This window comes from Phoca vitulina, unplaced genomic scaffold, assembly GCF_004348235.1.
Source record: "Phoca vitulina isolate PV1807 unplaced genomic scaffold, GSC_HSeal_1.0 scaffold47, whole genome shotgun sequence".
Classification (NCBI taxonomy): Eukaryota; Metazoa; Chordata; class Mammalia; order Carnivora; family Phocidae; genus Phoca; species Phoca vitulina.
In genome coordinates, this window is record NW_022589750.1 from 1,354,517 (window position 1) to 1,381,796 (window position 27,280).

Sequence of the window (27,280 nt, forward strand, 5' to 3'; positions counted from 1 at the left end):
TCTCCTTTGTGTGCATCTATTGATTTCTTCCTTTAATTCTATCACCTTTTGTTTTACATGGTACGTCATGGCGATTTCATTAGGTGTATACAAGTTCGTTATTGTCGTATTTTCTTTTTATTTTTTAAAGATTTTAATTTATTTATTTGAAAGAGAGTGAATGAGAGAGAGAGCACAAGCCACGGGGAAAGGCAGAGGGAGAAGCAGTCTCCCTGCTGAGCAGGGAGCACAACTCTGGGCTTGATCCCAGGACCCCGGGATCATGACCTGAGCCAAAGACAGATGCTTAACCAACTGAGCCACACCCCAATGATTGTCTTATTTTCTTGGTAGATTGTTTGATAGCCTCTATATTCCTTCAATGTGTTTTGCCTTAGGCCCCAATCTTGTTATTACTGTCTCATTTGTTTTACTTTCTTCTTTTAAAACCTAACATGAGCTATGAAGTTTTTTGGTTTTGTTTTTTATACTCAGACTTATCTGTTTCTATGGCTGGTATTGTTTCTTTCATCCTATATTTTCCCTGTGTTTACACTTCTTCTTGCAAATGTCATCTGGTGATTTATGTGGGTGATAAAGTTTTTATATGCCTAAAATACCTATTTTGCTCTCATTCTTGAATAATTTAGCTACATATAAAATTTTAGGTTGAGAATTACTTTTCTCTGCACTTTGAAGATATCTCACTGTCTCCTGCCATTGATTTTGCTTATGTGGCATCTCCCGACAACCTAACTGTTACTTCTGTTAGCTTTCAATATCTTCTTTTCATTTCTGGTGTTCTATAGCTTAAGATATACCAAAATACGAATTTACTATCACTTACCTACTTGATACTCAGCATTTATGTTAAGGACTCACTTTTTTTCTTAATCCCTGAAAAACCTGTTATTATCTCCTCAAATATTTCACCCTCCACTGTCTTCTCCTGCAATTCTTTTTAGAAATGTGTTAGAGACTCACTGCAGCCTCTACATCAACTGCTCTTTGAGGCTTCTCTGTCTGTCTCACTGAGAGGGAGAACTCCCAAATACCATTTTCCAATTTACTAAAATCTCTGTGCCTTATCTATAGTTTAAACCATCTATTTACCTTATTTCAATTTATTTGTTGTTTCTAAGATTTCTAATGGCCTTTAATTTTATTTAATATACCCTAGTTTTATTTCCGTATCTAAGTGCAAGGTTATGGCATCTGGACCACAAATATCTTCCTTACCCTAGCTTCTAACTATTGAAACTCTAGTTAGTCAGCATCCGAGCTTTATAGAAATTATGAGCACATATAAAATCCTTTTGAACACCCCTAGAAAACTTCAGTCTTCTGGTGATTAACGCGTGCTACATCCCTACTATTTTCCTTCAAATTCAGAACTCTATGGCCTTTTGTTTGCTGCTTCATGTAACAGGCTTTCTCTTATTGCCCAAGACTGAAGATTTCCAAAACACAAACCCCGTTAGAGTGCCAAGCTGTATACTGAAGTTGGCTAAAAAAGAAAGCCAAATCAAATACTTCTTTTTAAAAGCTAAATACTTTTCCTTCAAGTTCAGTGGAAAGGCAACAAAGCTTTCAGAAATACTTTAACATTCCCAGAGAAGTCAGCTGAGAAAAGAGTAGGTACTAAGGCAGGAAGAGGCAGTCAGAGGAGTCCAAAGCTAATAATCTCTCTTATTAGCATTCATCATTACTGTTTGCACTTATACTTCAGCTGTTCTCCAAATACAAAAGCACAGCTATTACACCACCAAAGCAAAAGCTGCTCCTATTGGGGAAAATACGGATATTTGGACTTCCAGAGTTACCCTGACCTGGTGTGCTGAAAGATAAAACAGACTGCTGAACATGTCAAATCCATGACTTCTACTGCTACCATCTGCAACCACCATAAATGACTAGGCTTACACTTCCTAGCAGATGCCGTAATAGAAGCTCCGCTTTAGAGGACATCGTAAATTTTATCTCCATTGAGACATAGGCAAACAGCCAAGACCGAAACTGAATCAACATTTACCTTTTACACACTATGCATTTTCTTTAGAAATGACACCAAAAACTCTCAAAAAGGATCACACTATTCCTTTTGAAATTTTGTGAAAAGTTACCTCAACTCAACGGCCAGCTGGAGTTCACCACGAAGTCCAGATAGTAAAGATACAACAGCACACATACAGATTATTTATTAGGCCTAGATGTCCTTAAAGCAATTTTAACATACCAATGATGTTTTTTGAATGAACCCACATTGCAAGCTGTCTGGATCAGAGATAGAAACTGCGAATGATCATGTATTTCAGAAATGAGAGGTGCTTGGTCATTTTCATTTCTTCAGAATCTTCTAGGAAAGTCCATTTTATAATTTAAAAGAAGAAAATAAGAAAACAAAGGAAGCCCTAACAGCTTTATTTGGGGACAGAGGAAACCAGAAAATAAAATGAATACACTTGGGGCAAGATTAACTTGAGTTTACTGAATAAGTCAAGACTGAAAGAAAAAGCTATAAAAAGGATTGCTGGTGTAAGCGGAGGAGGGAAAACAGGACGTCCCCGCCAGTCCGGCAGTGAGCTCTAACTGGTCGTCAGAGGCCTGCTGCCATGACGCCCTGCATATACATTAAAGGTATCACAGGTCCTCTTGACAAGGACACACCACTGCACAGTTTAAAGTGGTGCCTCATCAATTCAAGGTTGAAATAAGTTTTATAAGGGAGAATTAACAAAGTCATAAAACACACTGAAGAATTGAACATAACTTCTTTATCATGACACTCAACATATATTCAAACGATGATACTGTGCAAAATGTATTATCTGCTCCAGAAGACTCTACTTTTTTTAAGATAACACCGTATCTCAGTCATCCCTACCTCCACGGTAACCTGCAGAGTGCCACCATGCCGAGATAGGAGACACCAGCTTTCCCATCTCCGTGTCGGCCTATGAAGGAACCAAATCAAACACGGAAACAGCCCTCCCACAAGCCACAGGAACACGGAACCCATCGCGTAATGCAGGCAGCAAGCCTTTGCAAGTCGCGGCTGCATTCGGTGAGGCCTAAGAACGCTGCATCTCATGGAATACTGGCTTTCAAACTTCTCTGACCACAACCCACAGCAAAAAACGTATTTCATATCACAACTCTATACATACACCTATACGTGTCACTGACACAAAACAGCCCGTGTGACTCTACTTAACTAAATCTTACCAAGTGTATTGTGCTGTTATTTTCCATTCTATTCCTTTTTCTTTTTTAAACTACGGGTCACAACCCACTTAATTGTTTTTTATCCATCAAAGGGTTACAACCTGTAGTCTGAAGAACATCACTGCAGGGCAGTGATCTTCAGTGGGGAACATATACCCCTGGGGCACACAAAGATTTTTCAAGGATTCATAGACACATATTGTTTTAAAGGAATCAACTTCTTGATCCTCAATGTTCATAAGTATTATTCCCTAACAGAGTAGGGTTTGAGTGCAGATACTCTGTGCCCATGTCCCTTTCCTCAACAGCCTTCTCCCACTTAACAAGAGACGGGCCTTCCACCCATCCTGAACCGGACTATGGGTCACTGTCCTACAGTGTAAAAACTCCTCTCCCATATCAAACCAGAGGGATAATTTAAAATATCAGTAACAGTAATAAAAAATGAATAACTAATAAGTGGGTTATAAATCTCTGGCAGGTCAGGTGATTGCAAAGTCTGCTTTCAACAAAACTGAAGGAAGCCTAATCGAGTTGCCAGCCAATAGAACAGAAATATTTTTGAAGCTGAGGACTATGTGACTTAACATATAATTCAGAAAGTTTAAGAGAATGGAATAATCATCACTATAAAGTAAACCTTCTAGGGTGCTTGGGTGGTTCAGTCGGTGAAGCGTCCGCCTTCAGCTCAGGTCATGATCCCAGGGTCCTGGGATCGAGTCTCGCGTTGGGCTCCCTGCTCCACAGGGAGTCTGCTTCTCCCTCTCCCTCTGTCCCTTCCCCTGCTCATGCTCACACTCATTCTCTCTCTCTCTCAAATAAATAAATAAAATCTTTAAAAAAATAAAATAAAATAAAATAAACCTATTTCCATCTACTTATTTATGAGACTAAGGGTTCTCAGCACTCATATCTATTAAAAAAAAACAAACTGGGGATGCCTGGGTGGCTCAGTTTCTTAGGCGTCTGCCTTTGGCTCAAGTCATGATCCCAGGGTCCTAGGATCGAGATCCGTCTTGGGCTCTGCACTCAGCAGGGAGTCTGCTTGGGTTTCTCTCTCTCCCTTTACCCCTCCCCCACTCCCCCTTGTGCTCTCTCAAATTAATAAATAAAATCTTTAAAAAAAAAAAAAAAAACCTGAAACTTATCCTTTTCTACAAGTAAATATTATTCACGCAGAGGTTATGACTTAATTGGGAGGGAGACCCAATTGTCTCTCATAAGACCTGCATTTCCAATAATTTTTACACTTTATTATATTTTAAACGTATAAAATATTTACAGTGTGACCAACTGTGCACTTATTAATAACTGTAATGGTAACTCAGTGCAGAAGAAATAAGCATGTAATTTCTGTCACAGAGAAGTCTGATAAAATTTTCTTTAAAAAAGGCTTTCAAGCATCCAGTATCACCCGTGGCTCTCGAAGTATGGTCCCTGAGCCAAAGCATCAGCGCCACCTGCTAACCTACTACAAGTGTAAACTCCAGGACTCCACAGACCTGGTAAGTCAGAAACTCTGGGGGGGAAGACCCACAATCTCTGCTCTAACAAACCCTACAAGTAAAATTCTGATGCACACTCAAGCCTGTGTTCCTAAAAAAAGAAAAAAAATAACTTTTTAGAATACAATTCTGAGGGAGATGTAGAACTGAAAACCCAACACAAAGAGGGGAAAAAATGTAAAACTTCTGCTAAAGAGCTTATTCACATATTTTTTAAAATGAATGGTGATAGATATTAAATCATCGATTCTGCTGGATATGTTTAAGAGCATGAAGTTTTAAATTCTTAGTGTTGACAATAATATAGAATTTATATCTTTTGCACCTTTTTAAATTTAAAATAAAAAATTTTAAGCATCAACTTTAAAAAAGGTACGAGGGGTGTATGTAATTACTGTATGGAGTGCCTCCATAAAGTGATATTTAAAAGTTGGGTGATCACCAGTCTCTAGCAGCGGCTCCCAAATTGTGGTCCTTGTACTGCAAGCACCTACAGCTCATTGGAAATGCAGATTCTCGGGCCCTGCCCCAACTCACGGTGTTCTAACGAGCTCTCAGGGAGGTTTTATCCAGCATCTGAATCACCTGAAGAACGGCTTAAACACCAACTGCTGGACCCTGAGCCAGGACCCCAAACGGAGCATCTCCAGCAGGTGTCCCAGGTGACTGTGACGCCGATGCTGCTGTTGGGCAACCACACTCTGGGAACCACCGGGGGGGGGGGGGGGGGGGGGGGGGGGGGGGAGCGCTGCGGGAGCCACAGCCGTGTTCTCCGAGGTCAATGCCCAACATGTAACCCTGTCCTTACCCTGCAGGACCAGGCCCTCTCGATACGCCCCCGTACCTGCCCCGTATGCTTCTCTCCTCACTTGAGGTCAAGTTCTAGGAGTTACAGGTCCCAGTGACTCCAGCTCCTTCCTCACAGCCAGCACCCAGCACCGCGTCTGCCTCACAGGGGGTCCTAGGTCTCTGCTGATAAGTGAGGGATCATCTGCGGGATCGACTCCATGAAGTGTCAGTGTGTGCGACAATCTGTGACATGGCCGAGGCTCTTTCTCGAACACCCCAGTCCGCTTCGCCTGGACTCTCTCAGGCACGAAGAGCACCGAGAGCCCTGCGTCCCAGGGTGCCGTAGCCTACCTACGTTACGTATCATTGTGAAGCTCAAAGACCAGGAAAAACCCGAACCCTGCATTTTCCAACGTGTTCTATCAGTTCCATTCTTAACTCTAACCTCTAAATACGCTTCTAGCTTACAGTGTAAATACAAATAAAATCAAGGTGTGTTCAAAGATAAAATTAACATTGTACTATCAAGAAACTCGACATTTTAAGGCAGTCTTAGTATGGGGGGTTAGAGAGAGACTTAGGAACTTACCCTCTTTAGCCAAATATAACTCTTTAAATTTTGCTCTCTTTTGATTAAATTCTTGCTCAAGCTGCTGCTGTGCACGTAAAAATTCTGCATTAATTTTTTCCAATTCTGCTACCCGTTGCTGAAGAGAAACTGGAAAAAAAAATACTAGTTAACAAGTAATAACTTTTATTTATAAATTAAGTTACAAGAATAAATTAGTATTCTAGCTGCACATTTCTATAACGAAACAAGTAGTCAAGCTTCTTCCAAAGATCCAATATATTCTAGAAAATTCTAATCTTCACTTGTTAGACAATACACACCATGAATGACTCATGTAAAGTGCAACAGCATATATATGGAGAATCACACGAGGCAAACTTCCCAAAAGAGAGCTTCTAAAGTCCCTCAGTATAACTGGCAGAATGTCAGTCTACTTCTGGAGTTACTAAATACTGGAGTATTGGGGCCCAATCTTGCTACCTCTGCTTTCTCTCAAGCATTACAAGCAAAATTTAACAGGTTTTCTGATTAGGAAAGCCATACCAGCCTAAACTATTCTCCCAATTTCAAGAGGACTCATTACCATTATACTGAAATCATAACTAAAAACCCTTTCAGAACTGTATATTACATACGAACTCTCAATGGGAGATTATCTGGTTTGTAGGTTCATGGTAATTGGGGTGTGTCAGGGACTGGGACACATTTTGACTTCAGGGGCTACATAATTTGGTTGCAGCTGATTAAATAAACGCCTGTCCTGATGAAACCCAGAGGTTCTTCTGCTTCAGGCAAGAGGAGGGAGATGCAGGACTCCAGCCCCACCTCTTCCTCCGCCCCACCCAGCCACCAAGCAACACCCCGAGCCCCCCTGGGAGATCCCGGCTGGCACTAACAGTACCCACCACTGCCTAACACCGAGGCAGCAGAGGTCCCAGCTCTCTAGAACAAACCACTCCAGATAATGACAATTTATTACAATTTTAACCATGATCTGAAATTATCTCTGAAGGCCCTACCCTTCCCCAACCCAGTCCTCAATTACAGTATACAGAAAAGACTGGAAAAAATGCACCAATGATTTATCTATGAGTAATAGATTCGGGCTCATTAATTTCTTCCATGTGGTTTTCAAAGTTCTCTACAACTCCTCTGATAAAAAATAATGAACTAATAAAATCAGCATCTAAAACCATGTTCACCCCCACAACATCTTCAGACCAGCCTCACTACAGATCCGACAGCATGGATACAACCCGGGTCAGAAAGGGGAGGGACTGCTGTTGGAGCTCCACTGTTTGCTATTAAAGGTGCGGAGTCATTTTGAGGAGTAAATATCTAAGGTCTTTAGGTCACAGCAAAGAATGACATCCGGTCAATGTGAACATTCGATAACTTTTGGAGAAAAAGAGGGATGGAGAATCCACTGGAGGGGAAAATAGGCAGTTATCTCGTACTTACTATCTGAAATCACGAAGGAAACTTGTTATCTGTGTTATTTATTTCTCTTGGTATTTTTATTACCCAAATCCCAACTGTTAAATAAACAAGCTTTTCTAACATTTTGACATTATGGGTAGCTACTGATTACTGCATGAGGTCAGGAAGGACTCAGGGGAATCAAGAAAAAAGAAAAAGCAAGATCCCTCTGTCCTTCCTTTTCCCTAACAAATACACTCTCACCCCACCAAAACACACACAAAAATGGCCATACCTTTCAACATTATATTTAGGAACTGAAGCTAATCAATCAATAAAAACTAAAATGCAGCCTTTAAAACTGAAGCCAACGGGTGCCTGGGTGGCTCAGTCGGTGAAGCGCCTGACTCAATTTCAGCTCAGGTCGTGATCTCAGGGTCCTGGAATGGAGCCCTGCATCCAGCTCTCCACTCAGCGGGGAGTCTGCTTGTCTCCCTCTCCCTCTGCCCTCCCCTGCTCGCGGGCTCTCTCTCTTAAACAAGTAAATCTTAAAAAAAAAAAAAAAAACTGCAGCCAAAATCAAGTGTGCTTCCAGCACTCCCAACCCCGTCCTGGCTCTGGGCCACGGTGCAGACACAGTCCACACCCACAGGTCTGGCTGCCTCTCTCCAGCTTTGGGACAGTTTTCAATTCCAGGAATCATGATCCCTTTGAGGATATACCAACTCTCTTATTCTCATTTGTTTTTTAATTAAAAAAATTTAAAAACACCTCAAGTACTTCTAACATACTGCAATTCTACAACAAAGAAAAAGACCAAAACAACTTTCCTTTTTTTAAAAAGAATGCCTCTACTGCTGTATCTGGAAAAATCAATTCACCTTGCATAAGACAGCAGAGAAGTCTAAAATGGCCATATCCTAATACATTAGCGACCAACCACAAAGTAAACTGAAAATAGCTCTCATCACACAAAGTACTATACTATTTTTCTAACATGGTCACCACCAAGTTCACAATAACTAGCTAATGGTTCATGTCAAAAGTACTTAGCCTGGCATTTAGAAAGAAATTGATAAATGTTATCTGCAATTATTAAACTAGTGGTATTTATTTAGCGAATAAAGGAAAAGGCAGAATGATCAGGTGACTTTGTATGTAGCCACAGAAGACCAGAAGTCACTCGAGCCTCATGACCCTGACTCAGTTCCCATGCTTAGACTTCCAGCTCAGACTCTTCCCTATGACTCCGTATCTTCACAGCACCATGAACCAAAGTCAGTACTAATGCCAGCCTTCAACTACTAAGCCTTCTGAACTTAGCAGTTGAGAGCTCTTAGTATCTCAGCCTTCCTTAACCACTCCACACATTCTGCATGTTGTTACCTTCACCTGGATAATAAGAAAAGGTGGGCACCTGGCTGGCTTGGTTGGAAGAGCATGAAACTCCTGAGCTCAGGGTTATGAGTTCAAGCCACACACTGGGTGTAGAGGTTACGTAAAAATAAAATCTTGGGGATCCTGGGTGGCTCGGCTGGTTGAGCGTCTGACCCCTGATTTTGGCTCAGGTCATGATCTCAAGGTTGTGAGATTGAGCCCCATGCTGGGCTCCGCGCTGGGTGTGGAGTTTGCTTAAGATTCTCTGTCTCTCTCTCCCTCCCTCTGCACATCCCTCCCTTGCACACACACACACTCTCTCTAAAAAAAATTAAAAAGGAAAAAAGAAAAAGGGGAAAACTATCTTATGCAATGGCTATTTTTAATGCCTGACACCCAAAGGGGAAAATTATTACATCAATTACTCAAAATGTCTGACCTAGGAAACCATACAGAAAGGAAAAAGAAAAAAGAATAATATGGTAAATAAATGAAGGAAAGACTCAATAATTCTTAGATATATCTTCTTCCCTAATCCTGATATGAATGGGAGAACATGTAATAACTTAAAAATATTTTTAAGTCCCAAACGGTATTAAGTTTGATGAGACATAAGCAATAGAAGAAAAACAGTCTAAGTCAAATATTACTACAACGACTCTTTTTGTTTAAAGATGTTCAAGATCCAAGAAAACACCTTAAATAAATAAATAAATAAAACACATAACTTCAGTAGAACAAAAGAATCTGAACATTTTCTGTAACTCAAAAGTCTTAATTTGTGTCTCATTGGGTAAAATTAAACTATATTAAGTATGGTAGGAATATCCAGCCAATGGAATAGTATCAAGCCAGAAAAATTATATTAAATAAAAAGAACAAGATACAAAATTATACAACCCAGTATGAGCTATGCAAAAAATACACAGGAAAAAAAAAAAGACTGGAAAGAATATGCCAAATTACACTCAGAGTGGTTGCCTCTCTGAACCAAAGGGTAACTACAATAATAAATTACATTGATTACACTGATTTAAATTAAAAAGGTAATGAAGTGCATTTTTTTTTAATCATTATAACTGTATCTTACCACTACATCTCAAACTCTCTGCTCATAAAAAGTGCATATAATTTACCTCAATGGTCTTAAAATGTTTTAACACACTAAATAATCATTTTTATAAGCTACACTTAATTTTCCCAGAACAAACAATTTATTAAAATAGATAAATGCTGTAAAAAAATAACCTCTTAATTTCTGTTTCAGAAGTGGCCTTCCAGGTAGCAAATTGCCTTCTCTTGGTGCTCTAAAAACTCATCATGTACAACTTCTTTTAGGAATTACTAAAAATGATTATTATCATACTAAATGTATCCACTCAGCGGTGCTTTGTTTAGGCTACTATTTAAGTAAATCCACGAGTACTTGGCCCACGTCAGGAGGAAGGGGAGAGGCAAAGTCGAGTGGGCGGGCTAGCAGGGATTCATCATCACAGCCCATGGCGGACAATGGCTATGTCACCAGTTTCACAGTATTAGAGCAAACAGGGCATTTGGGAATCACTTTGTCCATATGACTGAATAATCCTAATTCTTTGGTACCACAGAAGGCTGTCATTTCACTTCACATAATCCCATTTCACTTTATATAATCTCCAAAATATCTGACTTTAGCAACTTTAAAGAACTGCATTCTTTTCCCTTGTCCATTTACTCAGATAAACCAGTTCTAAAACAGAATCACATCTGGTTAAGAGGTCTACACAGAACAGCTTCTTAGCCTTCTTCCTTTTGTGAATCAAAATGAAAAACCTTACTTTGTCTTCTTTTTTTTTCTTTTTTGTAACTCTCAAAGCAATTATGTGTCAAAATACTTCAGATAAAAGAACACTTTTAAGATCATGGGTTTCAAATAAGAAAGTCAATTGTTTCCTACATTAAAGGTTAGTGGGGTGTTTGTGTAAAGCACCTGAAGACATTATTACAAATCGGGAAAGGTACTAAGTGAAAGAACAAACTGGCACCAAATGTTCATTCAGAGGGAAAACAAGATAATGAAAATGTATTAAGGAAAAGATTCTTCAAAAAAGTAGAGATGAATTTAAGATAAGAAACGATGGAAAACCTGAATTGGGGGTGGGGTGCGGGGCAGAGGTTAGAAGAATCAAGACATAAGAGTATGTTCTCATTTTCAGCCTCCCTAAAGATATTGATGATCAAAATTAATGAACAGCCACCAAGGACCTGCAGTATGGATGGAATCTTGTGGGTCTAATGTTTAGTTCTAGGTTACTGAGTAGAACAATCACAAGATCATAGTTTTGCAAGGATTTCAGAGATTAGTCTAGTCCAGTGCATTTCGGACTGAGCCTCAATCCTTTAATGAGTTGTTAAATTTAGTGATTAGCAACCCACTTTTTCAAACAAATGAAATATAATAGAAACCATCAGCAACACACTTAACCTGGGTATACGTTACTTCATGAAATCTGTATTTCAGATGCTCACATATATATTGGGTTGTAATGGGAAATGTGTTTCTTACTATGGAGAGAGGTCAAAATAGTCTGAAAACCACCAATTCCTAACTCATACAGGACTCCACTCCCACAACACCACAAACAGGTGGTCACATGGCTTCCACATGAACCTAAAACTAGTAACTCATTTCACTGCCTCACAGGGCAGCCAGTCCACCATTCACAGATATTAGGTGATCCTCCCCCCTCCTTCAGATAGTGGGTCACCTGTGAGAAATATCTATTTTTAGTCATACAACCCTAAATCAGCTTCCTTTGAGATCTTAGTTCTGCCCTACAGAATTAGGAAAATGTCTAATATCTGCTTTCTCACACCTGTCCTCTCCTTTCTCCTCCAGGTGAAGCACCTCCTGACTCTAATAATTCCTAAATTCTTCACTATCTCAGTCGTTGTCCCCGCATACTACAGTCAAAAGACACTCTGATCCTACCACATTGCCTACACAGAGTCTAGCAGAAACACTGTATCTGGAGGCTACTTCCTTAGGAATATTCTACAAATTGGCCCCATTTTGCTTTGGACACAAGCCCACACTCCCATTCTTAGCCCACGAGATTAACATAATCTAACATTGTCCTTAAATCCTTTCTGCTTGAACTTCAATTAAGCCAAGGCTCCTTCCAACCAATACCTGGCACAGTTCAAGCTATGTTGCAGAGTTCTGTTTGGTTTTTGTTTTGTTTTGTTTTTTAAAAAACAAAGTTTTAAGTTAGAACCAAAGATAGAGCTCTTTAGCACATCACTTGAGATCTGGGTGGAGGTTGACACTGCTTTACCAGATTGCTCTGTTAGCTACAAACCCATTCCAACTACCATTAGTATCAAATCACATTTCTTCGTCTTATCCATGATTTGGCAACAGTGTAGTCAAATAGTTACTAAAATTCAAAGATAAGCTGTCTACAATTTTGGAGTCAGAAAACCGTGCTTCAACCCAAAACCGAGCTCTCATTATATGAACTGAGGCAAAAGTTCAACCTTTCCAAGATTTCATTAAAATAAAGATGACACATTGGGGTGCCTGGGTGGCTCAGATGGTTAAGCGTCTGCCTTCAGCTCAGGTCATGATCCCAGGGTCCTGGGATCCAGCCCCGCATTGGGCTCCCTGCTTGGCGGGGAGCCTGCTTCTCCCTCTCCCTCTACTGTTCCCCCAGCTTGTGCTCTCTCGCTGTCAAATAAATAAAATCTTAAAAAAAAAAAAAAATAAAGGGGGCACCTGGGTGGCTCAGTCGTTAAGCGTCTGCCTTCCGCTCAGATCATGATCCCAGGGTCCTGGGATCGAGCCCCACATCAGGCTCCCTGCTCAGTGGGAAGCCTGCTTCTCCCTCTCCCACTCCCCCTGCTTGTGTTCCCTCTCTCACTGTGTCTTTCTCTGTCAGTAAATAAAATCTTAAAATAATAAATAAAGATGACACCCATTCTCAAGAGTAGCACAAGTGCTGAGGATTAGAAACGCCATCACACAAATGCAACTCACATCTAATAAACACTCAAATGATAGTAACTGTTAACTTCAGAACTTAATAGTTGCAGGTTCAAAATTCTGCCCCCCCCCCAAAAAAAATAGAGGGGGGTGTCTGGGTGGCTCAGCTGGTTGAGCATCCAACTCTTGATTTCTGCTCAGGTCATGATCTCAGGGTCATAAGACACGCATTGGGCTCCCTGCTCAGTGGGGAGTCTGCTGGAGATTCTCTCTCTCTCCCCCTCTGCCTGCCTCCCCACCCTCTCTCTCTCTAATAAATAAATCTTTAACAAAAATAGGATGTTCATTTGGCTCAACTTGTTCTAGAGATTCTTCCTAGTGATAATTACAAAATCACCGTGTTTCTAAAAATTCTCAAACCACTTGTTCAAATCATCTATTCTTTTTAAATGTTCCAGAAATTATATTCAAGCAAAGTTATCAATTGAGACAAACATGTAAACAAAGCTTTGACAAAAAGTAAAAAATACAGGAGTACCTATGAACAAAAAAATGGGGATTTCAGTGAATGTTCAGGAGGCAAACAATGAAGTATAAGCCATATTCCAGGCTCCATTCCTACATTATTCTAAGCCCATAAAGCTGTGTTCCACCATGTGTTCCCACTTGGCATATACAACATACACCATGAAAAAAGTCTTCAAAAGTTGCCAAACAAGGATAACTTTAGAAATAAGCCAACTATATGGTTCAAATAAACTCTGAACATTTTTGAATACTAGTCAAGATATACGATACAGCTCAGGCACCATTACGTGCACTTTACCAGGTAATCTTTGAATCACCTTAATTTGCGATTACATTTAGTCCAATTACCATAACCGTCAATGCTGGTGTTCAACAGCGGATTCAAGTATGCATGGATACAGACGGACTGTTACCGCCTCAGTCTGTACTATTTCCCAAGTGTTTCAAACACCACAGAATGCCAAGCCAGATGAAAAAGCATGACTACCACTGGACTGATTGCAGATACATTTTCTAACTTTGGATATTTAAATATTTTAGTTGCCATTTACAAGATAAAGAAGGCTGCTCAAAACTTAGTATCAGGTTTACTTAATAAAATGGCGAAAAGAATTCAGTTTTCTGCCTAAAACTCAAGTGGCATTCATAAGTAGAACCGTATCATACCACTTCAGGACTTGGATTGGGACTTTTAAAACTTCACTACCAGTGATGTTAAATTCAATCCTTACTTTGGGGCTCGAATTTACCAAGTGTCGGTAAGGCTGCTGGTGGGACGCACAACAGTGCAATCACTTTGGAAAAGTCTGGCTGTGCCTTATAATGCACACTTACCATACAATCCAGCAATCCCACAAACAAAAACGTATCTCCTCACAAAGATTTGTATACAGATGCTCACAGCAGCTTTATTCACAAAAGCCAAAAATTGAAAATAACCCAAATACCCACTAAAAATGGAAAAAAATAATGATGTACCCATACAATGAAATGCTATTCAGCAACTAAAAGGATCGACTACTAACACACACAACAGGGAAAATCTCAAGAACATCATGCCCAGTGAAAGAAACTAAACACAAAAAGTATGATTCCACTTATATATGAAATTCTAGAGTAGGTGGAACTATAGTGACAGAAAGGAGATCAGCGCTTCCCCAGAAGTAGGATAGGGGTTAAACTGCAAAGGGGCATGATGCAATTTTGGGGAGTAAAATGTTCCAGAACACAATTATGGTGATGGTTACAGAACTGCCTGTGTTTGTGAAAAACTCATGGATCTAGAGAGTTAAAGTTATTAAATTTCACTGTACGTAAACTATTTTAAAATCTTTATTGAGGTAGGAGTTAAAAATCACAAGAATAAATTAGTGCTTGGCAGCAGAAGGGATTTCGTCAGGCCAATGTTATTATCCTCGTAGCACTCATCTGAAATTAATTCTCTGAGTATTTAAATACTGTTCCTCAGGGCGCCTGGGTGGCTCAGTTGGTTAAGCGACTGCCTTCGGCTCAGGTCATGATCCTGGAGTCCCTGGATCGAGTCCCGCATCAGGCTCCCTGCTCGGCAGGGAGTCTGCTTCTCCCTCTGACCCTCCCCCCCTCTCATGTGCTCTCTCTCATTCTCTCTCTCTCAAATAAATAAAATCTTTTTAAAAAATAAATAAATAAATAAATAAATAAATAAATAAATAAATATTGTTCCTCACCAGAAACAGTGAAAACAGACTTTGTATATCCTGCTCATTGCTACCTTTCCAACACCTAGAACTGTGGCTGGCCCCTGGAAGGTGTTCACTAAGCATTTCCCAGGGAAACACGAGAACAAAGAAGTGAGCTACCTGGCTAAACCCACCCCTGCAGAGGGACATTAATCAAGACTTGAAAAGACAGCAAGGACTTGGAGAAGCAAAGGAGAGAAGCGTATTCACTGGGCATAATCAAGGACAAAGGGAGCAAGGCAGTAAGCATATATAGGCAGGAGCGAACAAGCGAATGTCTCGGATGCGCAGAAAACAGTCACTCTCCCCACATAGCACAGGAGTCCCCCTGAGCTCCTTCTGGGCTTGTGCTTCCCACCTCGGCAGCCACTAGCCACATGAGGCTACCGCACCCCTCAAAGTGTCTAAACTGAGTTAAGTATGTTAAGTATGAAATAAATATGGAATTTCGAAACCTTTGTACAAAAATATCTAAAATACCTCAATTTTTATAGTGATCACATATAAAAATTATAACATCTGGAATATATTGCAGTAAATAAAATACATTATTAAAATTAATTTCCATGGAAAGCTGTACACGAATGTTCATAGCATTATTCATAACAGCCAAAAAAGGAAGCCCAATGTTCATCAACTGATGAATGGATCAACAAAATGTGGTATTCATACAACAGAATATTATTTATCCATAAAAAGCAGCAAAGTACAGGGATGCCTGGCTGGCTCAGTCAGAGAAACGCGCGACTCTTGATCTCAGGGTCGTGAGTTCAAGCCCCATGATGGGTGTAGAGCTTTCTTAAAAAATTAAACCTAAACAAAAAAGAAAAGAAAGAACGAAGTACTGACACGTGCTATAAGATGGATGGCCCTTGAAAACACTGTACTAACTGAAAGATGCCAGACGCCAAAAGCTACATACAGTATGATTCTATGTAGAAGTAATGTCCGAAAACGGGAAGATCCAGAGAGACTAAGAGTAGGAAAGTGGGTGCCAGGAGGGTGGAGAGCAGTGAGGAATGACTGTGGATCGTGTGGGGATTCTTTCTGGGGTGAGGAAATGGTTCTAGAAATCAGCGGTGATGGGTGCATGGCTCTGTGGAAATTCTAAAAACCAGAGAACTGTCCATTTTAAAATGGGTGAACTTGATGGCATGTGAACGGAATCTCAATAAAACTGTTGTTTTAAAAAGTTAATGTCACCTGCTTTTCCATTTGGAGGTCCTGTTTTGGTTTTTTACTTTTAACGTGGCTACTAGAAAAAGTTACGTTACACTCTTTGGCTCCCATTCCATCCCTACAGGCCAGCACTGGAGGGCCTGCCGGCACCCTGGATATTCCGAGCGCTCGTTTTGACCCCTAATTCTCCCACCCTCTCTAGTTCTCCCAATTTGCCAGCCTGCTTCAAATACCCCCATCCCCTGCAGCCGACTCAGACCCTGAGGCCAGTCGTCTTAAAACCCCAGCTTCCCTTCCAGGGGCGCATACCTCCCTAATGCGACACACAGACTTCACCTGCTCTCAGGAGCTAAGAAGCCTGTGCCAGAACTCAGAGTTCACTAAGACACTGGCAGCCTGCGCAGTTTAGCACGAACTTACGGTCTGGTGCAAGCTCTTTACCGGGCTGCAGACCACAGCTGTCGTGGACAACCACCATATCCGTGGCTGCCCACCATCTTTTCAACTGTTTTCCACATTTATTTTTTTAAAGATTTTATTTATTTATTTGTCAGAGAGAGAGACACAGCGAGAGAGGGAACACAAGCAGGGGGAGTGGGAGAGGGAGAAGCAGGCTTCCCACTGAGCAGGGAGCCCGATGCGGGGCTCGATCCCAGGACCCTGGGATCCTGACCTGAGCCAAAGGCGGATGCTTAACCAACTGAGCCACCCAGATGCCCCAATAAATTTTATTTTTTAAAATGCTATTGGTTAGGGGCGGCTGGGTGGCTCAGTCGTTAAGCGTCTGCCTTCGGCTCAGGTCATGATCCCAGCGTCCTGCGATCGAGCCCCACATCGGGCTCTCTGCTCCACGGGAGGCCGGCTTCTCCCTCTCCCATTCCCCCTGCTTGTGTTCCCTCTCTCGCTGTGTCTCTCTCTGTCAAATAAATAAATAAAATCTTTAAAAAATAAAGAAAGAAATAAATAAAATAAAATGCTATTGGTTAAACTTTGAATGGTTTTCTAATTCAAAAACATGAACACCTTCAGTAAAGCTGTAACTAGAGGTCTGGCAACTCTGACCACCTCCACATGCTATCAGCACCATGCCCTCCCACCAGAAGTCTGCAGGGTTCATAGGAATGAAGAACTTACCCATTTCAATGCTTAACTCAGAAGCAGACTTCTCTTCCCATCCGACTTAATACAATACTCTGTAAGATCCGATTTTATCTCCTAATAACCCTTAGTGTTCTTGGAGTCAGAAAACAAAGGATATTGAAAAAGCAGAGTTTAGGCAGGAAGGCCGAGAGTAAACTGAAAATCCTTGTAGGTGAGAAGTGGACCCCACTGACAGCAAGGAGGGTGGGTCACAGAGAAACAAAGAACAATGACTAGAACTGAGCTGAAATTTCATACGTTTAGTATAAAAGCAAACAAATCTAATTTTAAAATTCAGTAGCCCTGGAGAGTCATCAGCTTACACCTCAGTCCTAAAACTTATGTTCATAGTAATAAATCATTAACAGAAGATTTAATGATGGGGGTGCCTGCGTGGCTCAGTCAGTTAAGCGTTCAACTCTTAATTTCAGGTCAGATCTTGATCTCAAGGTCATTAGTTCAAGCCCCGCACTGGGCTCCACGCTGGGAATGGAGCCTACTTTAAAAAAAAAAAGAAAAAAAAGATTTAATGATGTCCAGAGCACTCTGTTGAAGGAAACAGGGTAAAGTGCAATTTATTTTGGAAAAGCAGCTAAAAAAAAACGCTACATTCCGAGCACTGAGAATGTGGCCTCTAAATACTGTTTCCCAATAAAAGGAACCAGAGCTCCTTGGAAAAAGTGACTGATTCCAGGCCTGGGCAGGAAGGGTACAAGAGAAAGCTGAAACATCCTGGCATCTATTGGGGTTTTATCAAAGGACTGAGGAGTCTTAGAGAATACAATGGCCAAAAGAGATCATTTGAACATCAAAGCACGCCTCCCCCTCAAGATACATTCATTTCCTAATCCTCAGAACCTATAAATATTAACCTTCTATGGCCAAAGACATGATGAAGGGCCTTGAGGAGTTTATCCTGGATTCTCCAGTGGGCCCTAAATGCAATCCGTAGGCACCTTTTTAAGAAACAGGAGCCGTGTACAGACACAGAGGACTCTGCACCGTGACAAGAAGGCGGAGACTGGGGTGGGGTAGCCAGGGAACGCGGCAGCCCCGGACGCCGGAAGGGGCACGGACTGCAGCTGCCCTGGAGCCTCAGGAAGGAGCACGGCCCTGCCAACGCCTGAAAGTTCAGCCCAGTGATCCGGATTGTGGACTCCCGGCCTCCCCAGCTGTGAGGTAATACATTTCTGTTGTTGTAAGCCATCCAGTCTGTGGTAATTTGTTGCAGCAGACATAGTAAACTAATACGAGCAATAAAATAACAACAATGAAGCAAAACACAAATGTACATTATTTAAATCCGCATAATCTTGACATATAAAGAAAAAAAAAACCTGATTGGTCACCTTTGAAGGATTCTAGGCAACCAAGTCATTACTTTGAAAGCTTACCAGGGAAAAGCATCACTCCTTCATTCTCCATTTCCTACACAAACCATCCCTTAAGGTAGCAAAATTTACAAGGAGCATTCTTCCTTACAGAAGTATTCCAGCTGGTAATTACCATCTGACAAACCCTAATGAACGGAGAAAACTAGGAAATGGTCATCAATGGTCCTCACATCTCAAAAAGAGCCAACCAGACATCATGTGCCCCCGATGGAGGTACACGTTACCACTCCGAGACTGGTCTTCAAAAAGCAAAACAAAACCACTGGGCACACAAAAAATGCCAAAAACCACGTAACAAACAAAACGCTGTAGATCTGAGTATGACTTCAGATCTAACTTCCAATTTAGAGGAAACACAGAAGACAGAAGAATATGGAGAACACCAACACATGGAAGCAATTAGAAGTTAAGAGGCGAATGTGCCACAGGATGGCCTTCTTCAACAAATAAATTATAAGGGGGAAAAAAGAGACAAGACAGATCAACCAATTTTAATGGCCCTTATTTTGGATCCTGATTTGAACAAACTCAATTTTTTAAATTGAGACAACTAAGGAAATGTCCACACTGACTGGATATTTTGTGATAAAGAATGACTGTTAACTGTTTTTAGATGTGATAACAGTATTGTGGCTATGTTTACATAGATACTGAAATGTTTTCAAAAGAAATCATAGATGTTTGAGATTTGCTATTTAAAAATCCAGGAGAGGAAGTAGAGAGAGGGGTTATAGACAAAACACGATTGGCTACACATCAACAGTTTTGACACATGGAGGGTGGTGGGTCTACCTACTAATCTTTTTACTTTTTAAGTGTTTAAAATGTTCCCAATGCCCTGACATCTAATAGTAAAACTTACGAGTCTCAGAGACAAAGAGAAAATCCTGAAAGCAGCTCGGGAGAAGAGATCTGTAACCTACAATGGAAGAAACATTAGATTGGCAACAGACCTATCCACAGAGACCTGGCAGGCCAGAAAGGACTGGCAGGACATATTCAGAGCACTAAATGAGAAAAATATGCAGCCAAGAATACTATATCCAGCTAGGCTGTCATTGAAAATAGAAGGAGAGACAAAAAGCTTCCAGGACAAACAAAAAATAGAGGAATTTGTGAACACGAAACCAGCCCTACAAGAAACCTTGAAAGGGGTCCTCTAAGCAAAGAGAGAGCCTAAAAGCAACATAGACCAGAAAGGAACACAAACAATATACAGTAACAGTCACTTTACAGGCAATACAATGGCACTAAATTCATATCTTTCAATAGTTACCCTGAATGTAAATGGGCTAAATGCCCCAATCAAAAGACACAGGCTATCAGATTGGATTAAAAAACAAGACCCATCGATATGCTGTCTGCAAGAGACTCATTTTAGACCCAAAGACACCCCCAGATTGAAAGTGAGGGGGTGGAAAACCATTTACCATGCTAATGGACACCAAAAGAAAGCTGGGGTGGCAATCCTTATATCAGACAAATTAGATTATAAACCAAAGACTGTAATAAGAGATGAGGAAGGACACTATATCCTACTTAAAGGGTCTATCCAACAAGAAGATCTAACAGTTGTAAATATCTATGCCCCTAACATGGGAGCAGCCAATTATATAAGGCAATTAATAACAAAAGCAAAGAAACACATTGACAACAATACAATAATAGTGGGGGACTTTAACACCCCCCTCACTGAAATGGACAGATCATCTAAGCAAAAGATCAACAAGGAAATAAAGACTTTAAATGACGCACTGGACCAAATGGACTTCACAGATATATTCAGAACATTCCATCCCAAAGCAACAGAATACACATTCTTCTCTAGTGCCCATAGAACATTCTCCAGAATAGATCACATCCTAAGTCACAAATCAGGTCTCAACTGGTACCAAAAGACTGCGATCATTCCCTGCATATTTTCGGACCACAATGCTTTGAAACTAGAACTCAATCACAAGAGGAAAATCGGAAAGAACTCAAATACATGGAGGCTAAGTGTTTAAAATGTTCCACATAAAGGATTCTAATTTTATTTTTAAGTCTCGTCTCTTCTGTGTTGGAAGGCTTACCTCTAAATTAGCCGAAAAATAATATGCCCATAAAACATCATTCCAGGGCACCTGGGTGGCTCAGTCGGTTAAACATCCAACTCTTGATTTCAACTGAGATCATGATCTCAGGGTCAGGAGACTGAGCCCTGTATTCTTCGAGCTCAGTGGGGAGTCTGCTTAAGATTCTCTCTCTCCCCCTGCCCTTCCCAGCCCTCATGCTCTTTCGCCCATTCTCTCTCTTAAAAAAAAAAAAAGAAAAAATTCATTCCTCCACCATTCCAGATAATGGGGCATTATACATATTCACACATATAATTCACAATGGAGAACTATTTTTAAAAAAATTGTTTCTGATTATTACCAATTCCTTTAATATAAACGGTCATTGGTTTAGAATTTTTTTTTTTTTAATTTGACAGAGAGCGAGAGAGCACAAGCAGGGGGAGGAGGAGAGGGAGAGGGGGAAGCAGCCTCCCTACTAAGCAGGGAGCCCGATGCGGGGCTCGATCCCAGGACCTGAGATCATGACCTGAGCCGAAGGCAGACGCTTAACGACTGAGCCACCCAGGCGCCCCAGTTTAAAATATTCTTAAGATTTATTATTTATAGGGGAAACGTCAAACCTCTCTCAGAATGTTTTATTATACTGTAAATTCAAATTCCCCATGTGCACAGTGTCCTTCATTATAAAATCTAAAATGTAGATGTCATTTCCTATCTCCCTACGCTTATGTTGTAAAAAGGCTACATATAGCTACAAAATTGACATTAGGAGATATTTATCAGAAAAAAAGTTCTTTGGGGGCGCCTGGCTGGCTCAGTCGGTTGGGCATCTGCCTTCGGCTGGGGTCATGATCCCAGGGTCCTGGGATCAAGTTCCGCATCGGGATCCTTGGTCAGCGGGGAGCCTGCTTCTCCCTCTGCCCGCCGCTCCCTGCTTGTGCTCATGCTCTCTCTCTGACAAATAAAGTCTTTAAAAAAAAAAAAAAAGTTCTTCATAAATATGTAATAAAAACACAAGGGTTTATAGTTTATTTATAAGGAAAGCTGAATGCATTATTTATGAGCTTTTCAGAAACATCAAGGTCATACATAAGGGGGATCAAAATTTTGATAAATACCTATCCTGCCTACAAGTGGATAAGGAAAATTAATTACATGTCCCTAGAAGGGGACATGAGAAACAAACAGGTAAAACATTTCAAGGAGCACGCACTGATGTTAATATTAGTGTGGGGGGGGGCAAATATTGATCTGCCAAGGCCTAGACAGATCTCCCTGTGACTACAGGTAATTAACAGGGGAGATTAATATAGAAGATTCATGCAGCACGTAAGTGGGAATTACAAATCGGTGTAATACCACCTCCTAGGGGTGCTCGCTCACTTAGTCACACTGTTTATTGAGCATTATACTGTTAAGATTTTTTTTAATCGTGTGTATAATTTTATATCAGAATGGTAAAGAGGCATTCTAAAGCATCTTGTTAGAAACCAGTGGTTCTCAACTGGAGGTGAGTTTGCTCCCAGAGGACATCTGGCAATGTGGGAAACGTTTCCGGTTGTCATGACCTGAGGGAGGGGTACTGACATCTACTGGGTAGAGGCCAGAGATGCTGCTCAACATCCTACGATATCCAGGACGGCCCCCCACAGCAATGAATTATCCGGCCCCAGAGGCCAACAGTGACAAAGGTGAGAGATCTGCTATAAACTCACAGGGCTGAGACCTTCAGAGCCAGAGTGACGTCTAGATGACAGGTAAATAGTCCCTTCCATCCTAAAGTTCTGAGGTTCATCCAGTCCAAATCTACAGCGAGTCCTTAAAAGTTCTGCCACATTCTCTCCCACACTCACTTAGCATCTGCACAGGTGTTTCTCAACACTCACAATCTCACAAGAAAATGAAGTAAGGGGCGCCTGGGTGGCTCAGTCGTTAAGTGTCTGCAGCTCAGGTCATGATCCTGGGGTCCTGGGATCAAGCCCCGTGTTGAGCTCCCTGCTCAGTGGGGAGCCTGCCTCTCCCTCTCCCACTCCTGCCTGTGCTCTCTGTCAAATAAATAAATAAAAGGGCTTTAAAAAAAAGAAAGAAAGAAAATGAAGTTTGATTTAAATACTGGAGAAATCCAGGAAAGACACAGTAATCCTACCAAACCTATGCAAATACCACATATAAAATATTCATGGGTGTTTTTCAGAGTTTAAAAAACTTTTTTTTTTTAAATGCAGGAAGACAGTGCATAAGGAATTATTTTGATTTCTTGTTCCAAATTCAACCAGACCACTCAATAATAGTCAAACAAAAAGGCTTTTATTTTCCTATCACCAAACGAGAAATACTCTGGTGATGGAAATAAGAAGTCTTCATCCACAAGTGTCTTCTGTACAACTTTGAAAGCGTAAACACGGTCCACAGATATACGACTTCTCTACCGACATCACGGCCCAATCAGGTGCCAGCATCCACCCCCCACCAATCCCATCACTTGTTCTCCTTTGATCACTCCATGAAACTAATTCAAATTTATGGCAATAAAGTTTCACACACACAAAAATATCTAGACTTAGGGCCATGAGTTCAAGGCCCTAAGATCAAGACCTGAGCTTATACCAAGAGTCAAGACACTTAACCGACTGAGCTACCAGGTGTCCCTGTGGATTTCTTTTTTTAAAAGATACAACTACTTAGCGTTGGCATGCTCATGCACTGCTGGTGGGAGCACAAAGTCCTACAATCTTAAAGGATGGTGTGTTAAAGTTTTTTATTTTCCATACGTTATGATGCTTTGACATCATGGAGCCCTGCTGGGCAGGAAGGGACTGCCGCCCCCAGGGTTAGTTAGTTCCTAGAGATAAATAACTCACCTATGAACATGCCTATCACGTGCAAACCAACTAAACCCAAGTCTACACTACAACCACCTCATTCATCTAACTCTTACACACCAAGCCAGTATGACCCCTGTCTTAAAATCACCCCATAGCCAGGTATCAGAAAACCAGAGACCCACTGACATTATTCAAACTATACATTCCTAAGCTTGTTCCATCTTGCCTCCTCTGCCCCACCTACTCCTTCGCATGGAAACCACAACAGAGGCTCTAGGCCACGCTTTCCCTGTGCTCCTTCTTCCACCTGACCAACCCCGGTAACCTCCCGTGACCCTGCCCAGCATGGCATGCCCCACTCTCCTGGACACTCTAAGTAATAAACTCTTCTTTCAAAGGCAGTTGTCTCTGTATCTGTCACCTTACCATACCTGATTAAAACAAATCCGGGGTATATTTCAAGACAGGTGACTATGTGGTAGTCTACAGCAAAAGTCTTAAAAGTTGGTATATTCTTTAACCAGGCAATTTCACTGCCAAGAATTTATCCTAAAGAAGTAATCATAGATACGTGTAGATTTAATTACAAGAACGTTGACTGTACCATCAATTAAAATTCCAAAATATCAAAATAGCCAATGTCTAACAATAGAAAAATGACCAAAAAATGCCCCCCAAAAATGAAAGAGCTTTACAAGTTTCAAGATGAAACTTCAAAGAGAACATAACAAATTCTATCAAATCTATAGGGAATAAATATTTCCTACATTATTTAAACTTTCCTCAGTATAGTAAAAGAATGTTTCCCAATTTATTTTACCAGGCTAGTATAATCAAGATACCAAAACCCAAGGCAGTTCCAAAATGGAAATATAGGCCAACCACATCTATGAATAGAATTGCAAAAAAAATTAAATAAAATCTAGCTACCTACTAGAACAGTCCATACAACCAACTTGAGTTTACCCCAAGTATACAAAAATCTGTCCAACATTAAGAAATAATCAATTTTGTTAAAGAGACCAAAAAGACCTGAAACAGTCTCAGTGAATACAACAGGAAGAAAAAAAGTAAAGCAATTAAAGAGGAAGTAACTATGGGAAACAAAGAATGCCAACATAAGGACGATCCATCCATGTGCCTAAAGGAGAGAATGCAACAAATGGAACAAAGAAAATACTAAAAGACTTAAAGGAATAAATATTCCCAAAAGGTAATCAGAACTGCATCTGCAAGAAAAAAAGTAATTAAGATGTGAGCCAAGAGGCTCACATGGGAGGAAAGTGGAGAAGAGAAGAAAGCGGGCCCCTGGCCATCCCCGAGCAGCGGAACCAGCCCTGGACTGCTTTACTTCCAACCTGGTTACACACAGAAACACTGAATCCTTTACCCGAGGAAGGCACTAGGGACTGGATCTCCAACTGCTCTGAGACAGAAGTATTCCGAGTACATAAGAATACATCAAAATGTAAATGTACCAGATGTACCAAAATTTAAACGTACACAACTTCTGAAACAACTAACAGATTTACTGAGGAAGTATCTGCACATATCTCTAGAGAGCTATATCCCAGGATGTTTACTACAATGCTATCTGTAATGGGGAAAAAATTAAAACTTAAATACAGAGAGAATTAAACATATTACGGAATCCATACCATGTAAGACTATGCGCTCAAATATCACTATTTAACAGTACATCATGAACACCTCTTCATGTATCCTATAAAAGTAAAATTTTTTTATCAAATTTTAAAGAGTTTTTTTCATATATTTTAATATACCTATGAAAATTTTGGAAAGATAATACACCGATATGTTAATGGAAATTGTCTTTAGGCGATCATTGTTTTATTCTTAACGCTTTTCTGCATTTTCTGAATTATTTGCAATAAGCAGTACAAATTTTATCTAAAATTATAATTATTTGCAGAAAGAAAATTAAGGAACTAAATACAAGATGTGAAAGACCTAACTTGACAAACAGCTCATATAGAAAAAACTTAAGAATTCACATAACATTGGAAAAAAAAAATTGGCCAACTATTCAGGGAGAAAACACCAAAGTATAGGTTGATATCTAACTGATACAGAGACAGAGTAGGTCTTTGAAATTATCGAAGCATTATCAAGTTTGTTCAAATGCAATCTTAGACTGCTCTGTATCATAAACTACCGGTTAAAATAAGACAAAGGTTTGCCTATGCTATGGGCAAGAAAATTTTCAGTCTATACGTAACACTAGCAAGCATGAGATGACACTAATTGTAGAAACATAAACCAGAACTGGATTTCTGGAAAGTAGTGTGGCAGTGCACACACCAAAACCTCATGCTTCTTGATCCAGAACTCTCCAGGAAATAAAGCTTAACGTCCGAGGATGCCTCCTGTGGAATTCCTTATTAATAGCAAGATCTCACAAATAATCAAATAGGCAAGAGTAACAGGAAAATAATTAAGTTATGATACATTCATATGGTAAATTAGACTTTTAAAACCAGTGTGGTTTTGGGGCGCCTGGGTGGCTCAGTTGTTAAGCGTCTGCCTTCGGCTCAGGTCATGATCCCGGGGTCCTGGGATCGAGCCCCGCACTGGACTCCCTGCTCAGTGGGAAGCCTGCTTCTCCCTCTCCCACTCCCCGTGCTTGTGTTCCTGCTCTCGATATCCCTCTCTCTGTCACATAAACAAATAAAAATCTTTTAAAGAAAAAGTGTGTTTTTGAAAAATAACTTACAACACAGGAGAATTCCACAAATAAAATAAAAACAGAATAGAAAACCACATGTGCGATATGATCAACAGCTTAAACATTTCTTTATATAAGGAATCTATTAAGATTTATTTATTTACTTGAGAGAGCGAGCGCACGAGCACGCAAGCAGGGAGGGGTAGGGGGAAAGGGAGAAGGAGAGAATCCCAAGCAGACTCCATGCTTAGCACAGAGCCCTTCATGGGGCTTGATCTCAGGACCCTGAGATCATGACCTGAACTGAAATCAAGAGTCGATGCCCAACAGACCAAACCACCCAGGTGCCTCAACAGTTTAAACATTTTTTATTTGTAGACATAAAACATGACAAGAAATAGACTAGAATGACAAAATCCTCTGAAGGATGGAATTATGGGTGAGTCCAGCTTTCTTTACATGTTCTTTGCGCTTTATGATCAAAAAAGAAACGGGATTTTGTTATAATTTTGCCTTTTAATGATCTAAAAGTTTATAACTAACACTGACCTGAGAGATAGTGGGTGGAATGAAAGTAGTCACGGGAACTGAATCTTGGGCAAGTTACTGAAGTTTTAGTTCCTCAATTATGAAATATGGATAATACTACCCTTTAAGAATCTGGAGAAATAAATAATACAGTTAATGCATTTAAAGTGTCATAAGGCACTGCAGCTGTAAAGATTTTTTGCTAGAGATACATATTCTCCTTCGTTTATGAATGCAGTCAATGAGGTTTTCTCTAAAGGCCTTTTGGGGGGGGGCAGGAGAGGGGAAGATGGTGGGCAGACTTAATATGCTCATTCTAAATTTTATCTGAATTAATAAATACCAAAGAATGGCTGGGAGAAAACTTGAGAAAATGAATAATGAGGGGTTCCTGGC

At 40.5% G+C, this 27,280-nt stretch overlaps 1 protein-coding gene across 3 annotated transcripts in view; it reads right to left on the minus strand.

Moving 5' to 3' along the window:
* Window positions 1-27,280, minus strand: part of RABEP1 (rabaptin, RAB GTPase binding effector protein 1) — a 97,551-nt gene that overhangs the window by 56,329 nt on the left and 13,942 nt on the right. The window contains exon 1 of one of the 3 annotated variants that reach the window (XM_032432140.1): window positions 6,088-6,904. The exons of 1 other annotated variant lie outside the window; for it this stretch is intronic. Coding sequence is in view for 1 of the 2 variants with exons in the window: in XM_032432138.1 (XP_032288029.1) it covers window positions 6,088-6,216 (129 nt within the window). In the remaining variant the exon portion in view is untranslated. Of the gene's footprint in view, window positions 1-6,087; window positions 6,905-27,280 lie in introns of those variants that run through there. One more of the 3 variants, XM_032432138.1, reaches the window with a different exon arrangement.